At 60.7% G+C, this 20,089-nt stretch overlaps 1 protein-coding gene across 10 annotated transcripts in view; it reads left to right on the top strand.

The window, feature by feature from the left end:
• GSE1 (Gse1 coiled-coil protein) overlaps positions 1 to 20,089 on the top strand; it is a 412,948-nt gene that overhangs the window by 350,415 nt on the left and 42,444 nt on the right. Inside the window, exon 1 of one of the 10 annotated variants that reach the window (XM_045818798.1) lies at positions 6,637 to 6,784. The exons of 7 other annotated variants lie outside the window; for them this stretch is intronic. In XM_045818798.1, coding sequence (XP_045674754.1) covers positions 6,778 to 6,784 — 7 coding nt within the window. In that variant the 5' untranslated portion in view covers positions 6,637 to 6,777. Of the gene's footprint in view, positions 1 to 6,636; positions 6,785 to 7,044; positions 7,064 to 20,089 lie in introns of those variants that run through there. 2 more of the 10 variants (XM_045818793.1, XM_045818796.1) reach the window with 2 other exon arrangements.

Here is a 20,089-nt window from a genome sequence, read left to right as displayed (position 1 = left end):
GGACTGGAAATACTTTCCCCATGGGAACAGAAGTCAGAAGGAGAGAATGCTCTGCTCCGACACTGGGAGAGAGGGGCCGTTTGTGGCGTTGTTCCTGCGCAGCTGATGTGGAACGTTTGGCCACGGTTCTCTACCACTGCCAGCTCCCACCCCCACCCTGAGTGTCGGCTGCGGCCCTGGGAGGCAGAGCCGGGGAGTCTGGACCCGCCCACCCCACTCCGTGCAGGCCTGCCAGGTAGCTGAGGATTCCGAGTCCTCTGTGATTTCATAAAAGCCTGCTAAAATAAGACCACTCGGGAACATATTCTCTGCTGACTTTACATCACAAATGTTGACAGTCAGGATATTTGGCCAGGCTTCTTGCAGATATGAAAAATGGGAACTAGGCATGCGAGGAAATGAAAACCCGGCCGCAGCGTGGAGGAGGAGGTGTCCTGGGAGGCCCTGGAAAGCAGGCAGACCTCTCTGAGCCCCATTTCCTCACGGGGCAGGGTGTCGGGGGAGGCGCTGGGCCAGCGGAGGCTGGCTCCTTGCGAGCTGTGGCCTTGCTGCCAGCTGCAACAAAGGGCCACTTCCCTCCCACAGCCAATAGCCGGGGAGAGAGGCAGTTTGTGGAGAGAGGCCTGGGGCGCTGCCCAGGTAGCAGGGCAGTGGATGGGCAGCAGCTCAGCCAGGCCCACCAGGGGTGTGGGACCCTGGCCCTCAGGCTTCGTTCGGGAAGATCTTGGGGATCCTCCAGAATGCCTGAGATTCCGACTGGTTGGGGAGGTAAGGGGTTAGGGCACCACCCATGGCAAAGCCACCAGCCTAGTGTTGGCCGACTGGGATCCTGCAGATGGTGGCAGAGGCCTGGGCCAGGGACACTGGTGGCCAAAGGGTCCAGAACTGCCATCCTCAGGGCCTCTGTGCACCCCCGGCAGCTTGTGCGGGGTGCCCCCCCAAGGAGTCACTGCCCCCCCCCCTTGAGGGACTGAGCACCCCTTCCATCCAACCTCCCCTTGCCTTGGCTTGGCCCTACTTTTAAAGTTTAAAGGTTTTAAATGCAAATATTTCTCTTTTATAGATGCCAGCTGTCTCCAGAGAGCACGTTTCCTTGCTGCTCAACTTTATTGTCCAATTAGCTTCCCATATCTGGGTACTGGGGAGCCTGGGGGGCTGGGAGGGAGGGGGCCAGAGAGGGGCGGGGCCTGGAGGGGGAGGCGAGTAAAGGCCCCCTCGGGGGTTCCAGCGCTGGAAACTGCCCCCCCCCCCCCGCAGGGTACCACGTCTCAGGCAGGTTGGGGAGCCCGGGCGAAAGGGGGAAGGGGGGCTTCTGTCCCAAGGTTGGGGCACCTTTCCGACTCGCGGCTCCAGCAGCAGAGGCTGGAGCTGGCGAGGGGGCAGTTAGTGGCCTGGGCTTTCTTTTCTCATTTAAAAAATAAATAAAAGCAGCCTGCCCGGCGCACACTGGCTTCCTTTTAGTGTGTCTCGAGTGTCTCCCCCCTCCCCGCCTGCTTTCTAGCTGCGCTGCGGCTTCCCCATTCACCCGGGCTCGGCGGTGCTCACAAAGCAAGGCAATTAGAATTGAAAATCTATGCAAAACAGCTGTTAACTGATTGTAAAGGAGTGCAGCTGTGTTCTGGGTGGAGCTTGGGAGCGGTGCTGAAAGGGCAGGAAGTGTTGGGGCAGCCCGGGGTTAGGAGGCGAACGCCTGTGCCCTCGTCCTTGGGGCTGCCAGGCCTGAACCATGCCTGCTCCCCTGGGGGTGCCTGGCAGCTGGAGAGTGGCCGAGTCTTTCCCTCCGTTTATCCATTCGGCGGGTCTGCTTGGTGGCTGGGGCTGTGCGACAGCTATGAGAGTAGAGCCCCTTTCCCTTCTGGGCACCCACTGTTTCACGGGTGTGGGTGGAGCCTGGAGCTCCCACCATCACAGCGAGGCCTGGACACACACACACATACACACCCCTTGTTAAAGATGTCCTTTCCTGGCCCTTCAGCCCAGACAGTAGCTCAGTAGGGTGACTTGGGAGTCTATTTCACGAGCAAGCACACACACGCACTATTATCTAAGACCCGTGGGACCCATTGCACTGTGTGATCACTATCTAAGAGTGGGACTCAGTGACTGGAGAGATGAGTTCCAGAGGCGGGGATGGGAAAAGCCTTCTTGGAAGAGATAAGATTTAAGCCCTGCTTTGAAGAATGGAAAGGATTTCTGGGCCAGTGGTAGCAGCAGCAAAGAGAAAGAGGACCCAGGAGTACAAGTGGTGGGGGTTTGGCCGCAGAGCAGGGTTGACAGGAGGGGCTGGACGGTGGGGGTGCTGGGCACACCCCCTGCCACTTAGTCCTTGGGGCTCCCATGGTACCCTCAATGCATATGGCCCCCCTGGGGGCACTGGTAGCTTTGGGGTAGGTAGATCACTCACGAAGAGGGGCTGTGCAAATGTAGGGGTGCCAGGCTCTGAGTGAGGGCAGTAGGAGTTTTGGACACAGGGACAGCTGCTAGGGATGTTTCCGAATGAAGAGCCATAGGCCTGAAAACTCGTTGAGACTGGTATCGCCCATACCAGGCCTGTCTGCAGCGGGCAGTTAGAGAGCTGCCGGCGGGTCTAGTGGACAGCCAGGGTCTGGGTCGGGGTCGGCTGGAACTTGTGTACCCTAGGCAAGTTAATTAACTTTTTCAGGTCTCCTCCCTGGGCTTGGTAGTGCAGGTCCTGCCTGCTATGCTGCAGGACCTCTGGGGATTAAGTGACATGAGTTGAACAGCTTTGGCACCTATTAGGTGTTTGGTAAATGGCAGAAGTGATCTTCCCTTCCCACCCACGATGAAGTCCAGGTCCCTGATGCTTATTTGCAGATCCAGGTGCTGCAGGAGGTGGCTGCAGTCATGAGGTAGAGGTGACATGCAGTCCCTACATGCTAGGAACTGGTGAGGGTGGAGGACCCACCCTGTGCGTGAGTCCTGCTAATCCCAAAAGGATGCAGAATGATAAAGAGCAGGATTGCCTTCCCTGGAACCAAGGGCCCATCATAGACCTGGAGCTCACACCTGTGCTGGGCTCGGTGGGGGTCAGTGACAGCTAGTGTCTCTTAGGAACCTCACCTGGCTAGGTAGGTGCCCAGGTGGTGGTGGTGATGGGTGACGTTGCCAAAGCACCTGTCTTTTTTGCTGCCTCTGAGTGCCCCCCGTCTGTCAGCACCTCCCTCCCCTGTCTGCCGCCCTCGTCTTTTTGAGCAGCTGAGGCCAGGCTGGCATTTTCAGTTCTGTATCTGGAAAGGCTAGTGCCGACCACAGCCCACGCTGGGTGTGTGTGGAGCAACTAAATGCCCACCACCTTGGTTAGCGGTATCCCTGATCAGATCCCTTCTGGGCATCTACGTCAGAGACCCTTTTCTCAGTTCCCATCTTGGGGTGGGGGCAGGTGTAAGGGGCCCCTGGGGGCTTATCCTGAGGGCGCTCTCATCCTTGTGGCCTTGCAGGTCTCTTAGGACCCAGGGCTCACGGAGGTGAGGCTGGATTTTGCAGGTGCAGGTTGGCAGGGGTCTGGGGGTTCGGGCAAGCACACACCAGCATCCTGTAGCCTCTGGCTCAAAGGAAGCAGGACCCTGGGGGTGTCCCCGCACAGTCCTGATAGGACTGGCTCTGGCACCTTGCCTTTTCTCCCAGAGCCTTGTTTCTCTGTCAGGTTTCCAGGCAAATGGGAATGAGGGAGTTGGTCCAGGAGGGAGTGCTTTTCCCAGAAAGGGCTCATGGCTGGCTGCAAGGTGGGGGCTGCTGAAGAGAGAGGAGCAGGAACACGCCTGGAGGGAAATGGAGGGCAGCCAGCCTGAGCCCCCAGTGGAGGGAAATGAGGAGTCAAGCTACAAACCTCGTTAGCGAGGAGCGCGCGGGCTGCAGGGGAGCAATTCCCACCCTTAAACTCGGAGGCCGTGCTCCGGATTACTAATTTCCTTGGGCCTGGCGCACAGACAGTGAGTGTCATCCATCTCCCCTCTGCCAGCCGGCCTGGTGGCCGCCAGCGTTTTCTGGCCAAGGCGCACGCAGCCAGCTCGCTACTGCCCCCCAGCGGGTCGCTGGGGTTTCCTGCAGCACCCCCGCTGCCTCTGGCGGCCGTGTTGGGAAGGGGAGGCTCCAGGTGTGAGCAGCTCCAGGCGGAGCTCCCAGGGTACGGAGCGCACCTGACCTTGAGCAACTCTGGGCCCCAACTTCCTCATCTGTGAAACGGGATCCGACCACCCATCTCGCAAGGGAGGGAGGAATCTGCCGACTCAAAAAAAATTAACTAAACGGTGATCCGCAGTAACCACCCTACAAATTCTTGTATCAAACAGGTGGGAGAACTGACCTCTCTTCCCACCAAGGCCCCCCCCAGCGATGAAGGGAAATAAGCGGGAGCACTGAGTCCAGGTGAGGGGGGAGGTTGGGCCTAGGTGTCCTGCCCTGGGGACAAAGCATAGAGGAGCCACCCTGCCAGGTGTGAGTTGTTTATTTGCATGGTACACCCCTCCCCCCGCAGGCCGAATCCTGGTAGGGAAGGATTGGAACAGACCCCTAGGGTTCTAATTTTGTTTTTAAGGTCCTAAGCCACTGGTCGAGTTCCCGCCTAACGCCCCCCACCCCCGCCCCACGCTTGACTCCCTGAGGGGATGGAGGCACCCTTCCCCCACTCCGGGCCCGGTGAATCTGCCGGCCATTGCTGGGTATAAATTACCAGACCGCGCTGCGGAGACACCGTGTGGTGGGGAAAGTAAAGTATCAGCTGAGACCTACAGGAGCGAGGCGGGTGGTGAAGGGGAAGCGCCCTTCCCGCGCGATACCGCGGCCGGCCGGCGCCCGCAGGTAGGAGCTAGTAACGGCCCCCCAGCCCCTCCTCGCCGGTCCGTTTCCCTTTTCGTTTGTGGTCGGCCAGGAGCCTTGTGCAAGGCGGGAGGCCGACCCGTAGGCGCCCCTACCCCGTGTGCCCCAGCGTGCGCTCGATCTAAGGACCAGGGGTGTGGGTGGGTTGGGGGCGCCCGTCAGGGCCTTGCCCCTCTGCCCCCCGCCCCCAGCGGACACACAGGCGGGTTCTGCTCCCGGCTGGCTTGGGCCCCGAGTGCTCCAGGCCCGCCAGCGTCATCGGGAACAGATGGATGGGGGGTGGCAGGCGCCCAGCGCTCCCTCCCGTCGCAATCCGGGATGGCGCGGGGAGGGAGAGGGAGGGAGGCGGGGGAGTTTGGGCCTGCGGGGACGACAGCATGCGCCTGCCAAGCGCGGCGCGGGCATGTCCCGGGGCAGGTTTGGGGCTGGCAGAAGCGCGGGCTGGCACCGGGAGCGGAAAGTTGAAACCCGCAGCGCGGCGCTGGGGCGGCCGCTTGGGGGGCGGGGGGTGGATTTGCTTGCCTCCCCGCTCAAAAATATGAAAGCTAGACATCAGAGAGTTTTCAAAGGAAGATGTACGGGGAGAGACCCCGGAGCATCGGAGCAACGTGGAGAGTTTTGAGCTTTGGACGCGCGCGGGGTCTGAGCCCGGCGCGCCGGAATGTACTGGGGGCGGAATGAGCAGGGGGCGCTGGGCGAAGCCTGCACAATTAACCCAGCGCTTCCTGGAGAGGAGAGGAGCGGGGGTTGGGGGGGGGGGAGGATCCTTGCTTGCAGCGGGCGCCCGCTGCTGGTGGGGGGCGGGGCGGAGCCCGAGGGGTTGGGGAGGCTGGGACCCGCAGTTATTTGCTGTGACTTCTGTGGGTGCTTAGGAATTTCAGGACGCTCCCTGAGTCATTCCAGTCTGTCAAGTGCCTGGGTGAGGTAGGGTGGGGGGGGTGCCAGGAATGGGGAGGTGCTGCGCTGGGGCCGAGGCCCAGTGGGTCGTGCCAGTTTGTGGAGGCGGCGGCCTCGCCTCTGACCACAACCCCAGCTACTTAATGATGTCTCTGGTGGAGTGGCGCCTCCGTGGACTCTCCAGCCGCGGGGACGTGGATTCTTCAAAGAACTACGCTTGCCCCCCGCATTGTGGCCTTCCCAAAAGTTACTTAAAACGGAAGGGGATAGATAGTTCCTAGAATTTTCGGAAAAAGGCGTAGAGGCCCACGTTCTTAACGTTGAACCTTTTCATGGTGGGGATATATAAGGTCACACATTTGTGGGGGAGGGAATAAATGCACGTAGCCTTTCTTGTGTCCCCCCAACTCATACCAGTTTCAAGAAGTTGGCCTCCAGGACACGTGAGTTGATCCCTTTGCTCATCGGGTCTGCTCTGTGCCAGACACTGTGCTAGGCGCCAGGGAAGCGGTCACAAGACGTGCAAAGGGCTCTGTTCCCGTGGCGGGCTTGTTGGGAAGCGACTGCTCCCTTCTTCTGGAATCAGGTGGCTGGTTTTAGACACCAGTGTACCTGGGACCTCTGAGCAGTCGAGCCAGGGGCTCCCAGGAGGCTGAGGGTGGCATTTACCCTACCTGCTGGTGTCCTCGGCTCACCTGGACGGCCTGGCTGGGGAGGGGCGTGTGCCTGAGCGGGTGTACCCGGCGCCCGTCAGTGCGCGCGCGTGTGTTTGCGACTGAAACCTGACACCTCCTGCTGGCTGAGGTCAGGGAGCAGGGAGCTAGCCAGTGGCCCGGGAGTGGGCGGCGTTGCGCTTGGGTGTGTCCTCGGCGGCCGCGACAGCAGCAGGTGTTTCTTGGCCTGGGCCCCGGAAGCTCCACCTCCCCAGCGGGCCGGAGCCTCCGCCGCGCTGAGCAGCCCGGGGTGAGATAAGCAGTTTAGACAAACACTGGGCGACGCTGGCTCCAGCATGTGTCAGCCGAGGCAGAGCTACGGGACCCTGGCATGAAAGGTGAGTGCAGCACGCGGGACAGGGGTGGAGGTCTCCGGACCCCTATGCCCGCCCGCCACTCCTCTCCAAGTTCGCGGGTTCCGCGGGGGTGGCTGCCAACGGCTCCCGGGCAACTTCCCCTGGAGTGTGAGCGGTGATAAGAGCTGAGCGGGCAGACAGGCAGGCGGGCGACCGGAGGCCCCCGCCCGCCGCTGGTTGTAGCCTGAGTGGCCTGACTCCTGGCGGGGACACGGGCTGCCGCAGGGCACGGCCTTGGCAGCTACTTTCGGCGAGCAGAGCGTAAGTGCGCGCGGGCGGGTGGGGAGCAGGCAGCCGGGGGTACTCGGGGTGAGCTGTTGACGTTCTAGAGCCGGAGTGAAAACTTTGCGGCGGCGGCGGCGACGGGGGAAGAAGTAAGGGGGGGGCAGCTGTGCGCCCCCCGTGGCAGGTGCTGGCGGCAGCTAGGCTGGGAGGGGGCTTGTGGGCTTGAGCCTCGCGGTTTGGGTTTTTGTCTTGCTCCCCTCCCCCTCTCGTGGAAGCAGGGAGTGGAAGCAGGGAGACCGCCGCGAGGGCGGAACTGAAGCCACCCTCGTCCCCGACCCCCACGCCCTGCTTCCCAAGGGCGCGCCCCGGGACTGCCGCTGCTCCCCTCCCTGCTCCCGGCCTCCCTGGAGCGACTCTCGGCCCCTTCCCCTGCCGAAGATGGCTGCCCCGGCCTCGGAGGTGGTAGAGTGGTTGCATCCGCCGCCCCTCACTCGTGCTGCCCTTTTTCCCTTCCCAGCCCTTCCTGCTCCGCCTGGATGCGCCTCCCCGCCCCCAGCCCGCCCAGGCTGGCGGCTGTGCTGATGGGCGGCGAGTGGCCCGACCGAGTGGAGCCGATTCAATTATATTGCAGCACCAGAGACACCTCCTCGGCCGCCCGCCTGCCTCTCTAGCAGGCTAATTAAATTCCCTCTGTGGAGGCGGAACGGGCCCTAGGCTCGCCCTCCCCCCTCCTCCCCCTCCTCCCCCCTCCTCCCGGCTTCTGCCCCCTCCCCCACCCCTCTGAAGCTCGGGGTGGGGGATAAGGGGATCACATAGGCGCCTGGCTCCGGTCGTTGGGGGGGAAAGGGTTTCCCTGGATTGGGGGAAGGGAGGCCCTCTGCCCCACACTTAAGGGGGTGGAGGGCTCTGTCCGCCTCCACGTGAGGGGCTGGGGGCCCTGTGCTGGAGCACTGCCCTTAAGGGCTGTGTGCCTGGCCCGGAGCACCTGCCGGCCCCCAGCTGGGTGGTGGAGACCAGCCGGTGTTGAATCTATTTGGCTCTTGTTTGTAAACTAGCCTTTGTCTGCAAAGTGCGTCTAAAATACATTAAACCCTTGTTAACCCCTGCAGTGCCTTATCTGGGGCCCACACAGGTTGGGGTTTGGAAACAAAAAGCGCGAACATCAGATGAAAAAAAGGGCTCCTTTTGTGAAAGGCGCTGGAACAAAAGGCTGAGCTGACTCCGAGTGGGAACCTCCTGGTCTAAGCCGATTTCTAGGAGGCTGGGACGGAGGAACTGAAGGTCTTGGTGGGACACTCAGGAATGTGTCTCCTGGTTGTCTGCCTGGGCCCTCCCCCTGGGATTTTCTGCATTGGGGGGCGGGGAGGGGGCAGGTGAGCAGCCTGGCTCTGGACCTCCCGGGCTGTTACTTAAGCTTGGGGCACGTAAGCATTGCTCACCCTGTGTTTATAGGCCGCCTCCACCCGCAGGGATGGCGGAACCTGAGGCACAGGCTGCCACCTGACTCAGCTGGGCCACGCCACAGGTGAGGGGGCCCGGGGTGCGGGCTCCAACTGGCAGCCGTGTGTCATCCCAGCTGCAGTCTGTGCAGGGGAGTCGCCACCCTGCCCAGGAGGACTAGGAAGTGCCCAGCAGGCCGGCTTTACCTAAGAAGCTACGCTGACAGTTCACAAAGGCCTGTATCTGGGCCTGTGTCAGCCCAGCCCTGACCTCTGGGGAAGCCCTGACCCCTGGAGAGTCGGGGTGTGGGGGCTTTGGTGACCGGTACACAGTTGGCTTTTGTCACTTTGTCTGGAAGCAGAAGTCTGCAGTGAGGAGCGGAGTGGGGGCAGCTAGGGCCAGCCAGTCACTAGGCGGTTTTCTTTCTGTGAGCGTTGGGGCTGGTAAGCAGCCAGGGGGGGTTCTGGGGCCAGCCCTGCCTTGGGAGGCCTGTCTTGCTTCCAGGCACAGTCATATATGTGGGGCCAGGCTCTGAACAAGGCAACAGATGACTCTCCACAGCGCACACCCTGTCCTGTAGGGGACAGTTAGAGTCCTAGCTTGTCAGAGTTGAACAGGGTTTATAGATCCCCCCAGTTTGGTTTCCTAAAACGGCCAGTGGCCACATCTCCCAGTTAAGTCAGAGCCTCTGTTCCTGGCCCCAGTTGGTTGGGGGGGTGTCAGGAGTAGTCTCGAAGCTCCCCAGGTGATTCTAATGCACAGACAGAGGCTTAGACCAGTCCTCTGACAGGTGAGCAAACTCAGGCCGACGGGCCAGCGCCAGAGCTCACGGCAAGAACCAGACCCCTTTAGGAGTTCCAGTGGGCTTTGCAAAACTGTCCCCTTGGGCAGTCCTCTAGCTGCCAATAACTTCCCTGTCTCTGGGGGAAGTTCAGGGGCTGCAGATCGAACAGAGCCTTGTGGTTTCCAGCAGAAGCTGCCTGCCCCTGGGCTCAGCATGTGTGGCCAGAGCAATCGGGAGCAGAATCTGCAGCACCTCTCTGTGGCGGGCCTGTCCCCTACATCTCCAAGCTGGTGACCTTCCCAGCCCTCTGAGTTCCTTTAGTCTTAGTGTCCTCCCTCCCCCGCTCTGAAAGAGGAGGGTCCTCTGGGCCCTGAGCCCCTACCTGAGGGGTGGGTGCTGGCAGCTCCCACCTACTTTGCCAGAAGAACACAGGTGAGCAAGACCTGGCTGCTGCCTCTCTCCTTGCCCCAGAAACTCGCAGGGGCTTGTGGAGTCAGCTAGCAAGGCCGGTTTTTCCTGGCCCCATCTGAAGGCTTGGAATTCCCAGCCTGGGTTACTCGAAGTCCACACCAGCCTGGGGCTGGGTGGTAGCACGGTAATTACCTCTGTTATGGCAACCCAGCGGTCTCCAAGCCACAGGACTGCATAAGGCTACCTGCCCCCTCCCCCTGGTGCTAGGAGGGCTGTGTTTGAAACCCACAGGAATCCACATTTTGGGTGACATTTCAGCGTGGCCACTGTGCAAAGACCACCCTTCTGGCTTTAATTTCTCCCCGCTTGCCGACAGTATGTGGGGAGCTGCGGGCTTCACTTCCTCACGCTGGTCTTTCTCCCCAGCCGAGGCCAGGGGCGGGAGGTGACATTTCAGAGCGCTCTTGTCAATGAGAATTTATCAAGTGCCTCCTAGGAACCCAGCCTGCACTGGCTGCCGGGAGGCGTGCCGACAGATAACACGGGAGCGGCCCTTCGCACACCTGCCAGAACCGTGCTGGGGGCCTTTAATCTCAGCTCTGCAGCTCCTCCTGCCGCCACCAGCCTCTTCACGTGCGCCTGCTGGATGAAACCAAGGGCCTTCGTACTCCTGGCCCTGTGTTTGCTCAGGCTGCTCCTCTGCCCGGAATTCCCAGGGGTCCTTGTCCCACCCCCACCTTCCCTGATGCTTTGAGCAGATTCCCAGGTTCTCGAGGGAAGCTGCTGCAGGGTGTTGGAGATGAGGAAGGGGGCAGGGAGTTTGTAAGCATCCGTGAAAAAGGGGAGATCTGGTTGAATGTGTTCTGGGGAGTTCCAGTGCGACTTGGGGGCTTCTGAGGGGTGTAGGGGAGCAGGAAGCAGTGAAACCAGGGTCTTTATTTTTGGCTGTGCTTCAGAAGCACCTGGGGAACCTCCAGGCCCAGGCTGGACTTGTGACCAGTGAAGCCCAAGTCTGTGGGGTGGGGGGGCCAGGGGACCGCAGTATGCAGTCAAAAGCTGAGCTGGGAGGGCCTTCTCCTCAGGGGAGTGGGTACTCAGTACCTGTCTCCCTGAGGAAGGTGGGGGCAATGCTCCTTAAGGAGAACCGGGGTCTCCTGGGAAGCCTGAATCTGCCGTTTGCCCTGATTTGGTTGGGACCATCCGGTGAGCCAGAGCAAATGTCTCCTTGGGACCAGGCGTGCTCTTAGCCAGGGGCGGTGTGGAGAGACCCGGTGGGCACGGAGGCCTCTGCCTGCCCACACCCCCGTCACCAGCACGGCTCTGGGCTCTGTATGAACCTGAGGTAGAATCCTGATGGTAATTTTCCCTACCTGGCCCAGGTGAGCTGAAGCCCTTCTTCCAAAGGGCCTTCAAGTGCTGAGTTATATTTGGCTGGGTGGCCTCTGTGTCTGTCTGGAGTGCTGGCCAAACCTTCTAATTCTGGAACCGGTTCCTCCAACTGGAGAACCTGACATCTGACATGTGTGTGAGGAGGTGCACGCCGTGGTGGCTTTGAGGCTGCCAGAGCTGGGTGGGGACATTCCACTCGGACAAATGGTGCCGTAGGGACCCCCCCCCCCCCACTATGAGAGTCCCCCTAGCTGTGCCCCATCTACAGATGGAGATGTAGAGGTGTCTGCATCCACAGGTTCCATTCTGCTGGTGTGGAGGGCCCACAGCTCATCCCTGTCCTTCTCTGGCATCTTGGGGTTTTAATTCCAGAGACCCAGAAGACTCTGCCTGTGCCCCTGACCATGTACCTTGCAGTGTTTGGGGTGAGGAGGGCTACTGCCACTTTTCTTACCAAGCCCCAAAGGCCCAAGGTGCCAAATAAGCCCCTGGTGGGGCTGCAGCGGCCTGTGTGCCCTCCTGTGGTCTCCCCCCTGCAGGGTCCCAGACCCCGTCTGTGCATACACACCTTTTCCAGCCGCCTTGTCTCCTCCCTGGGTAGCTGTGCCCTGGGTCTGGAAGGAGGAAGGAAGCACTTTCTCACACAACAGCCCACCCCCGCCCTGCCCTCCCTGTGCTCAAATGGCAGGTCTGTGGCTGCCGGCAGCAATACAAGAGATTGATCTGTGAGCTTCGGTCAGGGCAGCATCGACGTTGGGCAGATGAAGCCGCCTCGAAGGGAAGTCTGTGTGTGGATCTGAAGGGGACGGGCAGGCGGGGACTCCCTTTGTGCTCGCTCCAGTGCTCACTCCTCCCGAGGTCCCCGGGGGCCGCCAAACGTGCTGCTGGGCCCTTCAGTGAGAGGAGGAATGGGCGCCTTTACGTGACACAGTTCCACGGGGCGGCCGTCTGTGCCACAGCGGGTGTTAGTCTGGGTTAGCCCTGACCAGCTGGGTCAACGAGTTGTCTCCCGGGTAGAGCGACCCAGTGGGAGTGTCCCTCTCTGTACCTCGAGGGGCTGGGCTGTTGTGTGTACACTGGGAATGGAGGCAGGGCCTCTCACTCCGCTGTTCGGTTCCCACTTGACGGGTCTGACTTTCAAGTCCAGAGCCGTCCCCACCCGCATTAGCTAGGAGAAACGGGGCCCCATGAGGTTCCTCTCCCTGCCTGAAGTCCTCCAGCCGGGAACTGGTAGTAAAGAGGGAATGAAACCAAGGGATGTGAGTGGATTCGTCCTGCCGAATCCCCTGTATTCTGTGAGTGCAGTTTGTAACTTGTTTGCATGTGAAAGGTGTTTTTTTTTGTCACTTACATGACTGAGGGTTCACCAGAGGACAGCCGCCGCTGTGGCCTGGTTGGAGATGCACAGCTGAACGAATACAAGGAAGCCAACTAGTGTTGCCCACTAGTCCATGGGAGTGCAGGAGGGACTTGCCCCCAGAGGGTGTGGAGCTGGGTCACCCCTGGCCACCTCTCCAGTGTGTGGGAATAGGTCAGTTGTCCCCATTTAACAGACGAGAAAACCGAGGCTCTGAATCGGCCCCACTCTGCCCTCTGCCTCTAGGCCCTCGAGGCAGTGTGTCGATGATCTCTTACAAGGTTTGCCATGGGCTCTTGGGGAATCAGGGTGTGAACTGAGAATGGTGTGTTTTGAAGGGTTGACCTTCAGGCCTCTTTTTTTTTTTTTTAAACAGCCAGTTGCAAACAATTGGCCTACATGTACATCTCAGCAGACCTGTAGGATGAAGGAGGGCTTCCTTAGTAGGGACGCCGGGCCCTGGAGCCTGTCGCGCAGGCGGCACATCTTACCTGCGTGGCTGGTTCCCGAGTTGGACCTGGTTGGACCACGCTCCTGCTCTCGGCTGGACCACCTGGTGGGGTGTCAGCGGGGTGCTGGCGTTTCTGTAGCTGGGCCCTCGGTGGACGTCAGGGCTTCGTACCCCAGTTACCAGCAGTGTTTGGGGCCCGCGTGAAACTGCCCTCCCGGGCCCCCGTGGGCGGGCGTGTGCAGGGGACTGCTCTGTGGGGTAGATTCTGGGAAGGGGAATGGGCACGGAGGCTTGGGCTCCTCACAGAAGTTGCTGGGTGCTCCAGGAGGAGCAGCGGGGACACGCCGTCGGCCTGCCCACAGCCAACCCGGGCCTTTCTTTATTAACAGCCCGTTCTGGCTGATGGTGTCTCTCCTGGCTCCCAAACCCTGGCCTCCAAGGACATGCATTGGCCCTGTGAGAGGGAGAGCCCCTGCTATCGCAAGCACTGTGCTCGAGGCCTTGTGTGTGTCCACGGCAGGTCTTGGGGTGGCCTGGGCGGCTTCCCAAGGTGTGGTCTGGGGATTTGGTTGCACATCCTGGAGGGGTGCTGGCACCTGTGAGCCAGCTTTGGACCCAGCCAGCCAGCCTGCCGGGGTTACTGGAACCACACAGGTTGTCGGTTAGAGCCTTGCGGGGCAGGCTTGTGTGTTTGTTTTAGAGCAGAGTCAAGAATTATTTAGACCTAGGCAGTCGGCCACGCAGCAGTTGGTGACAGGCGGTCATGGCCAGAAGGAGGTGGCCAGCCTGCCTGTGGCAAGGCTGGTACTAGGGAGCTCACGACTCCTTGTTTGTGACTGTTACGCAAGCTTTGCCCTGGTGGCTCTGTTCTGAACTCCATTCTGGCTGGAGGGCAGTTGTGGGTTTTTTCCCCCAGTGGGGCATTTACTGACATGTGGGCGTGGTACACGGGCTTTGAAGATGGTGGATGAGCCCAGGTGAGGAAACATCCTGGGAACTAAAGAGTTTTTGGATTTTAGCTTTGATGCCCCCATATCTTCTCCTCAGCCTGGGTAGAACATGCTAGGGAAGGGCGTTAATACTCAGGGTTTGGCTCCCTGGCTGCTGTGGCTCAGTGGATTGAGCGCTGGTTTGCAAACCAAAAGGTCGCGGGTTTGATTCCCAGTCAGCAAATGCCTGGGTTGCGGGCCAGGTCCCAGTAGGGGGTGTGCGAGAAGCAGCTGATCGATGTAGCTCTCGCACATCGATGTTTCTCTCCCTCTTTTTTCCTTCTTTCCTCTCTCTCCAAAAATACATAAATAAAATCTTTAAAAAAGTACTCAGGGTTGGTTATGTAAAGAATTCCGCACTCTAGGATTCGGAAACCTGGGTTCACAGACGCTACACGTCGCCTTGCATGTTTATGGGGCTTACGGGCAGGCTCTTGTGACCGTGACAAAGCTCTTTGCAGAATTAATCCAGTAGGTGTGTTTTTGTTTTGTTTTTTTCTGATGAGAGTGTCTGGTGTGCAGACCACTGTGAGAATGGAGCTTTTTGCAAAAGCAAAAACCATTTTATATAATTTTATAAAGCTCGCCCTGGCTTGAGCGAACTGGCTCTGACTCCGGTGAGACCCACCTGTCGTTGGCACGCGCCAGGATCGCAGCCTCCTGCAGGAGGATGGGCCCTCACCCCCAGGCTGAGGGTGGAGGGGTCAGTCTCTTCCTGCTGACTGGATTGAATTAAGATGTCGACAGCATCTGAGCTGAGGGTCCTGGCTGCTGAATGTTTATTAGGCTCCTCCAGACTCTTCTCGTTGCCGGAGCCCGCAAAGGGTTTCAGAGCTGGAAAGATGGCCCCCCGCCTTGAGCAAGTCAACCAGCCTTGAGATGGTAGGGAGTGTTGGGGACTCGGGCAAGCTGGAGACTTAGGGACAGACTAAGGGACAACTGCCACTCATTCGTTTAAAAATGTTTTCCATTGATTTGCATTTAAACAGCACAACTGAAGACTAGATAAAAGCAGGTCTGTGGGTACAAGGAGGCCTGCATAGCCTCTACCCGCTCCCGTCCCGTCCAGCGGCGGCCCCCCCGCCGAATACTGAAAACGCAGGCTTGGCCCGCACGGACCTGGCAGGGCCCTGCCGGGAAGCTGAGCTGGGGGCCAGGCAGCGAACTGGGCTTCTGGCTGATTTTCCACACAGTGTCCCAGTCCCAGCCCCATGACTCTTCCCCAGTGGTACCTGCCCTTTGGGGGTCTGAGGCTCCCAGCCTGCCTGAACACGGGTACAGGCGTCACCCTTTTCCACCTGTGAAGGAAGATGAGGCTGAGGTACGTGCCGCGGAGCACCTGCTGAGTTCCCCTAGGGGCTGGGAGGCAGGTGGAGAGTGCCCACCCACCGCAGGCAGCTTTGGCGAAGCTGCACTCGTGTGGAAGGGAGTGGAGTGGACAGCGCTCTTGCGCTCTCTGCCCCTCCCTCTGTCCCAGAGCGATTTCTCACATGAGGCACAGGACAGGAGCTGTTTGGACACTCAGAGTCCTGGGCCCAAACTCCGCTCCGCAGAGAGGGAGCAAGAAGTGGGGCCTGGGGCTCGGTCAGGCAGCTGCGTCTATCTGCTGCGTCTTCCCCGATTCAGGTTGTATCCGTTTGGAGCGAGGACCTGGCCTCAACCCCCAGCCCTCCCGGCCTGTTTCCCCACCTGCTGACCCTTGCCTGCCGCTCTATGGAAACTTGGAGACATTCAGTGTCCACCTCCTGGCCTGGTTGGGATCTTCCCCCGGGGACCTGTCGTCTGCATTGGACACCTTTGACCCCCACCCTCCTCCTGCACCCTGCGCCTCCGCAGTCCCTGACAGTGCTCCTTTGTGAGCAGGGCTATGCTCGGAGGCGGCCTGGTTAGCTTGGTGCCGCGAGCTGTGCCGCCAAACGGGTTGCCCCATTGTGGCCCCAGCATGGATGCCCTGCAGGCTGGTGTGACAGGAATGGGGGTTCAGAGGAGCAGGCGGTCCCGAGGTCACATCTTCATCTCGACTCCCTAGCTTTGTGCCCTCTCTGGCCCTCGCTGGTGCCATCCGTACACAGAGGGGCACTCTCACGGCAGTCAGCAACATGGGAGGTTACCCCGGTGGGGGTGGGGGGCCTCTCCAGTGCCCTCTCATTTTCAAGAGGACACTCCAGGTACAGCAGCAAGGAAAACTGGGTTCCCGTCCTGGCTCTTCAGCCTCTCGGCATGCAACCTGAGACAAGGGTGAGGCTCTCTCCCAGCCTTGGTTTGCCCATCTGTGGACTGGGAGTAAGAGGCGGGATAAACTTGTAGGGGGCTTCTTGGCCTGGCGCCACTGAGCCCAGTGCATCGGACTCGGGTGATGGAGGGGTGGGGATCAGGCCAGCTGGAGTCAGTCCTTGGCTCTGGGCTCAGCAGTGGGACTCTGGGTGGGCTGCCTGACCTCCGGTGTGTGTTCACGGAGTCACTGTGAAGGGTGACTGACGATCTGGACAAGGCGGTCACCGCAGCCCCTGCAGAGGTGTTCCGGAATGAGCTTGGGGAAAGCGATGGTGTTGGGGAACAGCTCCTGGGGTCCAAGATGCTGGGCTGCAACCTTGACCGCGTCTCTCTCATCCTTCTCTTCTCTCAGTTGTTTGCTTCCCCGTGTCAGGCCCTCCCAGTCCCCAGGCTGCTGGTTGCCGCCTCTTCCCGCCCCTCCCTGGATGGCCCCGCCACCGCCTAGCTGCTAGCTGCTCTCGCCCGCCGTCATCTGTCCCGCCCAGGCTTCTCCAGACGCAACAGCTTAGAATAATCTCTGTCAAATGTCGCTGCCATCTGTTGCCCGACTTCCGTCCTTCGCCTCCACCGGAACCTCCGGGACTCCCAGTCATCTGTGGCCTTGAACCTCAACCCCGAGACTGTCCTTGGAGGCCTCTGTCAGCAGGCTGCTCTGCTGGCACCAGCCCTTCGCCCATCGCTGTCCTTGCCACCCACATGGTGGCTCCCACCCAGGATGCCCCCCTCCCGCCCCCGCCACGCACTGGTGAACCAGCCTGGGGCCTGAGCCCCGCCGGCCCAGCGTGGTGCACCCGAGAGGAGTGTGGAGCTTATGTGGGCGCCTCTCCCGAAAGCTCTTGGCTCGTGTTCTCCCCAGAACCCAAATTCTGCTTCTTAGAGTTACTAGCATGGCAGTGGGCAGGCAAGGCTGGGGAGAGCCCAAAGTGGTGCTCCCGTCAACCCCCATTTGCTGCAGCTGTGGGGGCGTCCTGGGGCCTGGGTCAGACCCACTCTCAGCTGCCGGGGGAGCCCAGAACTGGCTGTGCAAACAGCTCGCCCTGCGGCGTGGCTCTGTGGGGGCGGACGCCCGTTCCCACCGACGAAGCTTCCAGCAGACCAGCAGGCGCTGTCTGCTCAGGAACTCCTGCCTTCCGCGTTCTGTAGCGACTCCATAAATGCTGCTGAGTGGCAGGGCTGTGCCGGGGAGGGTGGCAGCCTTGTAAAACGAGCAGCCCTGTTCCTCGTCTCACTCCCGGGCCAGGGTCCCCTGCAGACACACAGGCTGGCCTCCCCCACCCTCCACCTTCCCCACCTCCTTCCTCTCTTCCCGGGTCTCCACCCCCTGTGTTCTCCAGGCCCTTCTTTCTGGTCTGTCTCTCTGGTTCCAGGTCAGGGTCCAGGCCATCTGCTGGGGCCTTCAATTAGCGAGTATTTCGGCTCAGCCTGCCAGCTACTCAGGGCACACAGCCTTGGGGACCAAGTCCAGTAGGGACTCCGGGCAGGAGAAAGGCCCCCTTCCCCCTAGAAGCCCGTACCCTGAGGGGGTGTCCTCACTAGAATAAGAATGCTGAGGCCTCAGCAGGCCACCCCTGTGCGCCCGGGGAGCAGACCTTCCCCGCTCTGCCAGCCGCCTCCCCCACCCCCAAGAAAAATGGCTCCGTGCAAGTGAGCTGCGAACACCCGAAGGCAAATATAATAATGAATTTATTATGAAGCCGCTCAGGCTCCCGGGATCACGTGGTAGCACCGCTCAGCCTCCCGCCCGGGTCTCTGCCCAGGGTGACCCGGCCTTGTCCAGGTTCCAGAAGCATCATCCCCCTCCGGTGGGGGCGCAGGGGCCCTAAGCCAGGGGGGACGCCCTTTATTTGTTCACAAACATTTCTTCCCGTGGTAATGAAAAATTACCGAGAGGGGTGATTAGAGAACGGGGGTCCAGATTGCACTCGGGGCCGAAAGCGAAGCCCCGCTGGGCCCGGCCTCGAGGGGTGTAATTACTCCAGGGGGAGCCGTCGGGGGAAGGGGCGGATTGGTGCTTGAACCGGGAGCCAGCAGAAAATTCATCTCAGCTATTAGCTTGTAATTACAGAGCATAGAGGGAGCAGGCCTGAGGTCTGGAGCCGGGAAGAGCAGGGATGAAAGGAAGTGGTAATTATGGGGTCCACGGGAGGCCGGGAGGGAGGGCGGGAGGCCCAGCGCTGATTAATAAGGCCCCTCCGCTGTGGTGAGGAGGGGGGAGCAGGAGCCAGGGCCACGTTTAATGGAGGGCTGGGGGCCGCCTCCACGGTTTAAACCCTGCTGTTGGGTGGGGGCCTTTGGACAGCATGCACCCTGCTGGGTCTGTCCTGGCGAACAGAGCAGGGCGAGCTCCATGGGGACGCTGGGGTGTCCCAGCCAGGCCTGCCCCTCACACTTGGGTCTTTCTTTATTTCTTCCTTGCATGTTTTTTTAAGCTTTGTGCCACTTCTGATCATATTAAACACCCAGGAAGAGGAGCAGAAAAGGCACCGCACTTTGGTGGAAGGAGCAAGAGAGGCAAGGGCCTCGCCTGCGTGCTGAGCCCGGGCGGGCGGTTGCTGCCTCCCCAGACCCTCTGAGGGATGCGGGGCCTGGTCAGTGTGGGGGTGCTGTTAGCCCACTGCCTGCCCTTGGCATCTGGCAGAAGTGCCCGGGCTTGGGCTCTGGGCATTGGGCCGGACCTGCAAGGGTCCAGAGGGGCAGGAGCTGGGGCTCTGGCAGCTTGAGGGGACCCGGGAGCTGTTGTTGGACTTGCTTCTAGGGGTCTGGCTGTGGCTGGCTTTTTTCTCTTGGGGGGGGCGCAGCCAAAGCCGGCAGGAGGCCCTATCCAGAGGACAGCGGCCTGTGATGCAGGGGAGGTAGCCGGGAGGCCACGGACCCCGGCCCCTTCTCCCGCCGAGTCCACTGTGTCGGGGGAGCTTGTACGACTCAGAGTGGGATGCCCGTGCCGCCCCAGCCCCTGGCCCTCATCCATCACTGGCCTCCACGCAGCAGAGCGTATTCCCAGCTGTTAGGATAATGAATTTACATGAGCTGATAATGTAGACCAGAATTCAGTCAATGGCCAGGAGCGCAGAAGTTAATAAATACCTCTCTAATGAGGGCAGGGGGAGTAGGCACCCCGGGGCCTCCTGGGGGTGCAGGGCCGCCCCCAGTCCCCCTCCTCGTTTTGCCCTCCGCAGTTGCAGAACAGTCGCCCCTGTGTGTTGGGGGCAAGAGCAGGGAGCAGCCCTGATGACCCCCCCAGCCTGTGACTGAGGGGTGAGGGAGAGGTGGGGGGCTCTCAGAGGCCATGCCAATCCACAGAAGGTCCAGGCTGACCCTCTACAGGGTCTCTGGGTTCCCTAGGTTTGGACCCCGTCCTCCTGTCCTCGGTGTGAGGGAGACGCCATCCCTGGCTTTGGCGTCCCCCGGACCCCTCGCCGCCCCTCGGATGCACACGTGCTGAGGAGGAGCGCTAACTTTAGACTCCTAATGAAGCTGCTCATTTGGAATTCTATTTTAAGTGACCTGACGTCAGCAGAGCAGCCTTCCTGGCTCATCGCTCTTGGAGCCCGTGGCTGACACTGTGGGGGACCTCCAGGATCCCAGGGGGCTGCACACAGGCTCACAGGCTGCTGACAGGGACTGGGGAGCTGGTGCCAGGTTTTGCCTGAGGGTGGGGAGGGCAGGCTCAGTGGGGGAGGAGGGTGTCACTGTCTGGATGCCAGCAGGAACTTGACAGTGACATTCGGGTGGTGGCTGACCCAGGAAAGGAAGCGGGGGCAGAGGAGAGATCCACCCACCAGGAGCCTGGCTGGCATTGGGGGTGTTGTAGGTGAGGCTTCAGGTTTAGGGGGCCCCAGTGCCAGCAGGGGCACCTCAGTTTCCCTGGCCTCTGCACCTGGCTAGCTGGCGGCCCTCGCCCAGAGTCACGCCCGTGCTCCTGTTGGCTGTGCCAACTTCATGCAGACGAGTCTCCATCTCTTTGAGC

This window comes from Phyllostomus hastatus, unplaced genomic scaffold (genome assembly GCF_019186645.2).
Source record: "Phyllostomus hastatus isolate PE091 unplaced genomic scaffold, TTU_PhHast_1.1 phas_scaffold_345, whole genome shotgun sequence".
Classification (NCBI taxonomy): domain Eukaryota; kingdom Metazoa; phylum Chordata; class Mammalia; order Chiroptera; family Phyllostomidae; genus Phyllostomus; species Phyllostomus hastatus.
The sequence above is the reverse complement of the archived record's forward strand: the minus strand, read 5'-3'. Positions and strand labels throughout refer to the sequence as shown.